Source organism: Chinchilla lanigera, unplaced genomic scaffold (genome assembly GCF_000276665.1).
Source record: "Chinchilla lanigera isolate Chin_1 unplaced genomic scaffold, ChiLan1.0 scaffold00054, whole genome shotgun sequence".
NCBI lineage: Eukaryota > Metazoa > Chordata > Mammalia > Rodentia > Chinchillidae > Chinchilla > Chinchilla lanigera.
Genome location: NW_004955455.1, coordinates 8,690,555 through 8,696,435, shown reverse-complemented (window position 1 = coordinate 8,696,435; position 5,881 = coordinate 8,690,555). Strand labels below are relative to the sequence as shown.

Below are 5,881 nucleotides of genomic sequence, written 5' to 3'. Positions count from 1 at the left end.
GGCGCTTTTGCCGCTGAGCTAAATCCCCATCCCTCCCCCCCCCCCCGCTACAGTCTTAAAACACAGATCAGACGTTCGGGCCCAGCACCTTGAGTACTCTAAGCTTGAGATTCCTGAAGGTAACACGGCCCAATCACGCCTTCCCCAGACTCCGATCCAAGTGATACAGGACCTCCAGATGACAAAAGGGAAACACTATAACTCCCCAAAATCAGTTTGTGTTCCCAAAAATCAAAGAATTAATGCTAAGGAACAACGAAGGTTAAGGGTAGGAAAACTTTGTTGGGAGAGACCTCTCCTGAGAGTCAAGAGGGGGCCCGAGTGGGTTGCCAGTGAGCCCACTTCTCAGAGGAAGTTGTACAGAGCAAAATCATGGGGTGAGTACAACATGGAACAAAATTATGATCGACTGGTAAGAGACAAGTGTAGCCGCTTTGGTAATATTGGTGTAATGGGGAAGCAAGTCACGAAGCAAGTGCACATGGAAAGAACAAGAACCTCTTTGGAGAGAGATGAGTCAGGAGGTCCTGGTCACCCACCTGGGTGACTGATGTTTGTCTAGACTTTACTGGATCAAGTGATACCGTTTATAGCGTATTGCTTATCCTTTGGGGAGGCGTGCCGGCCCGGTCATTCTGTCTTTATCTTGAGGCCTGGTCTCCAACCGATGTGCCTCCAGCCACTGACCTCCTCTAGGGCCTAGCCCTGTCTGACTGCCTATAATATTTCTACCTAACTTAGCCGTCTATAATACAAGCGCTGGGTATGCTCTGCACATGAGGTTGGGGAAGTGGTGTCTGAAGTTCAGACTGCCTCAGTTCTCAGGGGTCCGGGAGTATCCCCAGGCAAGCTGATGCCTTTCTCTACTGTTTCCTCATTTGCCCCCAAGGTAGACCAGAACACTTTCAGGTGTGACAGCCAGGCCGGGCCTTTGCCTGGGGGCTTCCAGAGGCAGGGCATTCTGGTCTGGACAGGCAGCTCTTTGCCGTATACAGTGGGGCTTCTATCATAGACTAATCTAAGTTCCCAGGTTTTTTGTTTCCTCTGCTTCCTGCACTTGATCTTAGCCAAAAGGCCGAGAAGCGATTCCTCTGCTTCCTGGCTTTGTGATCCTGGACAAATCTTTTCACTTCTTTGAACTTGAATTTCCTCACCTGCCAAATAATAGGGTGATTTTAAGAATGAGGAAAGTGATCGATGTTAATTCTTTGGCACATACTAATGTCTCTCTTCTTTAATGCAGAGCATAAAAGTCCCCAACATGTATAGCCTTGCATTGCTACGCCAATCCCTATCTCTGTAGCATCCCTGATAATGCCTGGCCCACTGCTGGGCAGTCTTGGTTTATTTAAACTGCTGATTTGCCACCTTGATGGAAAGTTATTTAAAAATGTTGATGCCTCTACCCCAGTCTAAGGTTTTTATGATTCAGTTGGTTTGGAGTGGAGCCCAGTTGTGAGTATTAGAGCTCCACCAGCTGGTTCCATTGTGCAGCTAATGGGCAAGGACCATCCTTAAAGAGATGAGGCCACCTAGTGCGGGTTCCTGGGTTTGCAGTCGTTCATTTCCCAACGGTCAGCTGTCGCTACTTCCCGCAGATGGCACTCCCCACGCTGCCCTCCTACTGGTGCAGCCGGAGGCTCCTGGATCAGCAGGCAGCACGGCAGCGACAGCGAGAGCAGGAGGCCCGGCTTCGGCAGCAGTGGGAGCAGAACAGCCATTACTTTCGGATGTCTGACATCTGCAGCTCCAAGCAGGCAGAGTGGAGCTCCAAGAACTCCTACCAGCGGAGGTAATTGTGCCATGCCGGCCAAGTGGGTGGAGGGGGAGGCCGCCTAATGATCAGGGGGTGTGGTTATGAGGGTCCAGTGAGTATGGCTGGACAGTATGTTGTCTCAAGGGGTTCACCAGATAGCATGGGACACCTGCGCAAAACCCAAGCCTGTCAGCGTCATGCACATAGGGTCATTCCTGGGTCATGTTTTCCCTGCTGGAAACTGGAAAAAAAGAACATTCGTGAAGTAATGCATTCACATCGAAAAATATAAGATGAACCCAGGCATGGGGGCACACACCTGTAATTCCAGCACTCTGAGAGGTTGAAGCAGGAGGATCACAAGCTTGAGGCTAACCTGGGCAATTTAGTGACTTAACCAGGCCCTGTCTCAAAATAAATAAATTTAAAAGGGGCTGGGGATGTGAAGCTCCTTGATTCAATCTCCAGTAACACATCATACACGTACATACATGCACACTCGGATGTGTGCAATGGTACAGAAGTTGATGTGATGGAGTGTGGTAGCCTTGTTACCGCACATCTCCAAAGAAAACCATAGTCTGGCACTTATCCTTCCAGAATTTTCTTCCGTACTTGTGTTTATGTTTAACTATACACAAGACTTTTTATAACAATACATGTAAAAACATGGAGGTGAGAAGCATAAGCTTTGGAGCCAGACTTAGACAGAAATCCTGGCTATTGGTTCTATCACCTTCTTCATGAAGGAGCCTCAGTTTCCTCATCAGTGATGTGAAGCTTAACTTCAGAGGTTAAGTAAGTAGTAACATAAAAACTACCATATATGGTACATGGCACATAGTAATTGCTCAAAAAATTAGTTACTACATGCATGTATAAGCTTACTCTTACGTATTCTCTTTGCGAAAATAAGATTTTCTACTATGTGTACTGTTCTGAGACCTGCTGTCTTCACTTTGGCAGGGGTGGGGAGGCACCTTCCTGTGTCACTGGTAGGATCGCCCCCGTCTCTTACCCATACAGCCAGGGAGGGTCAGTCACACCGCCTGTGGCGATGGCGTGGGTGACGGGTCCTGGGCTCCTTCTCCCCAGCATGCATGCGTACCAGCGGGAGAAGATGAAGGAGGAGAAGAGGAAGAGTCTGGAGGCCCGGCGCGAGAGACTCAGGCGGCTCATGCTGGAGGAGCAGGACCTGCTGCTCAGGGAGCTGGAGGAGCTGAGGCTGAGCATGAGCTTGAGGGAGAGAAGAATCCGGGAGCGGCATGGGAATCTGAAATCGGCCCGAGAGGAACAGAGGAAACTGGTAACTGTCAGAGGTGTAAGGAGACTGGGGAGCAGAAGCAGCGCCAACCTGTAGGGGCCATTTCCTGGGCACTCCGGTCTGACGAGACACCAGCTCACTCTGGAGCCAGCGGAGAAGCTTACACGTCCTGTGTCGGGAGTGTCACTTGTCGGAGTCAGCTGTCTTCCCTAAAGCATCACAGCCGATTCCTTTTTTCTGTTCCGGTTCTGTGGTCCCACAGAGGTCTGGCACAGGGTTATTTTCTCTTCCAAAGTGGTCGTGTGGAACAGTGAGCCCGGCTGGTGCTTTTTAGCTTGCTGTGTATTTGGGGACCCCGTCCCAGAAAGGACCCACCTGTAGCATCAGGTTTTGGTTCCTTTCGGCACAATTGCAAGAGTCATTGGTCAGCATCGTCCGGCCTTAGATGCCTTCCTGGCTTGTAGAGCTGTGGGTGCGAGGTAGGCAGGTTGGCCGAGCGGTGCAGGGGCGGCATGCTAGCAGAGGGGCTCTTGGCCTGAGCTCACTTCCGCTGTGGGTCACTCAGACTGTGGATGAATTTGAAACGCAACGATAGGCTTTCCTTTTTGTTTTCTTGGTAGATTGCTGAACGGCTTCTGTACCAGCACTGGAAACAGAACAACCCAAAGCTTCGAGAGGTGAAAATCAAGACTCTTCCACTGATTTTCCTGTGTAGATGAAATCCTGTTTCCAGGTTTTGGGTTCATTTGTTTGTTTTGGCACCAGGAATTGAACTCAGGACCTCGAGCTTGCCAGGCAGGCACTGTGCCACTGAGCTATACCCACCCCAGCCCGTTTGGGTTTTTTTTTTTTTTTAAAAAAAAACATGCATCTTGTGCTGGGTTGAAACATGAGGGAGCTTCCAGCCGCCTGAAAAGAGCAGCAGGCAGAAGACCTGGTGCAGACGAGGCTGAGCGGTTCATTCAGCTACTTAACAGATGCTAACTTTACACCTGTGCATGAAGCGTAGTCCTGGTTCTTAAGGAGCTCACCGTCCAGGCAGGGAGCCAGAGGGCAACTATTCCAGTGAAGACTGCAGGGTACTAGCAGGTGGTAATGGGATGGTGTCCCCAGCTCAGGTCCGGGAGGAATTTGAAAGAATGAACCTAACAGCATAGAGGTGAGGAAAGGACCTTCTAGACAGAGGTGACTGCAAGAGTCATGCCTGAGTCACGAGGACAGAGGTAGGGAGTGACAGGTGCCTGTGTGAGGGCATCACACCGGGAAGGGGAGCTCCACGAGCTAGGGCACGGTAGCCGGGCATGGTGGTGCACACCTGTAATGTCACCACTGGGGAGGCTGAGGCAGGAGGATCGCCATGAGTTCCAGGCCATCCGGGACTACATAGTGAGTTCAAGGCCAACCTGAGCTACATAGTAAGACCCTGTCAAAAAGAAATATAAAAGAGCTAAAGACTGTCGAGATGTTGGAGAAGGTGCTGTAGCAGCCCAGCTGGGGGATGGAGAAGGCCTGAACTGGGGTAGCCGAGGACAGGAAGACAGATCTGCAGGGGCAGGAAGAGAGGTGTCTTGCCTTGGTGGCATCATTCAGCAGAGATAGGCTGGAGGTAGTTAATCCCTACTGATATCATCCGTTTCAGCTTAACAGTTTTTGTACAAGTTCGGTACTATAACTTCATCTCTAGTTAGATGTAGAAACTGCTGGTTGCTGAGTAATGAAGCAGCTAGGTCAGGGATGGCGAACCTTTTATTTATTTATTTTTGTCTTTCTGAGACAGGGTCTCACTGTGCAGTTCAGGCTGGCCTTGAGCTCACCTTGTAGCCCAGGCTGGTCGAATCACAGCGATCCTCCTGCCTCAGCCTCCCAAGTGTTAGGATTACAGGCGTGCGCCACCACGCCTGGCTGTAGGCAAGAAATTTTAAATTTATAACATTTTCAAAAGAAAAGCTTTGGATTGACAGTTCCAATTCATTCTCTAATCCCAGAGGTACTTGAGAAAGTTATACCTCTCACCAGTAGTTATGGTGTAGTAACGCCAGGCTGGTTGCGACATCTGGCACAGGGAGTGCATGCAGGCCCAGCTGCCGCTTTGCAGGGGGAGTGTGGAGGAGCTGAGCTCAGGGCTGAGCTGTCCTGCACCGAGCTGTCTCCCAGAGTCCTGGCGTGTTAGACCAACCAGAGGTGGCCTTTTGAAATTGCATTTCCATTTCAGTGTCTACTGACACACTCCCTGCTGATCCCAGGGCCACTGGAACAAGAGTTTCTGTTACTTTGTTCCAGCCTGTGAGGGTCCAGTCCTTTGCTGTGTGGTGGACTTGTGGTCAGGTTATGTGTGTCAGGGTCACCCTGCGCTCTTATTGGACACCTGGGTCACTCAGTCCTCAGAAAGGGAGATCACAGACGTGGGTGGCACAGAGGGCAGGGCACTGTCCCCCGCAAGTGAGTGTGTCTCAGAGGAACCCAGGAGGAGATAATAGTCTTCCCTTTCTCATCCTCAGATTGAGACGGACCTTCACCGGAAACACGTGGTAAACTCTTGGGAAACACAGAAAGAAGAAAAAAAGCAGGTGTGATACGTGACCCTGGAAGTAGTCCCACACGTGGAGGTGTGAGACTGCCCTGTTTCTTTGAGTTTGTTTCCTGTCTTCAGTGTTTCTGATCCGGTTGAGGAGTGGGCTCTTCCTCAGCTAACTTGCCATGTGTTAAAAGTGAATGTTTGGGAGCTGTGCGTGTTGTCGCACGCCTGTAATCCCAGCACTCAGGAGGCTGAGGCAGGAGGATCGTTGTGAGTTCAAGACCAGCCTGGGCTACAAAGTGAGCTCAAGGCCAGCCTGAACTGCATAGCGAGACCTTGTCTCAAA

The 5,881-nt window shown here is 50.5% G+C and overlaps 1 protein-coding gene across 2 annotated transcripts in view; it reads left to right on the top strand.

Annotated features, from left to right (window-relative positions):
- Tchp (trichoplein, keratin filament binding) overlaps nucleotides 1-5,881 on the top strand; it is a 15,939-nt gene that overhangs the window by 561 nt on the left and 9,497 nt on the right. For both annotated transcript variants that reach the window (XM_005396443.2, XM_013520481.1), the window contains 4 exons: nucleotides 1,599-1,792; nucleotides 2,852-3,062; nucleotides 3,641-3,697; nucleotides 5,519-5,587. In XM_005396443.2, coding sequence (XP_005396500.1) covers nucleotides 1,599-1,792; nucleotides 2,852-3,062; nucleotides 3,641-3,697; nucleotides 5,519-5,587 — 531 coding nt within the window. The remainder of the gene's footprint in view (nucleotides 1-1,598; nucleotides 1,793-2,851; nucleotides 3,063-3,640; nucleotides 3,698-5,518; nucleotides 5,588-5,881) is intronic.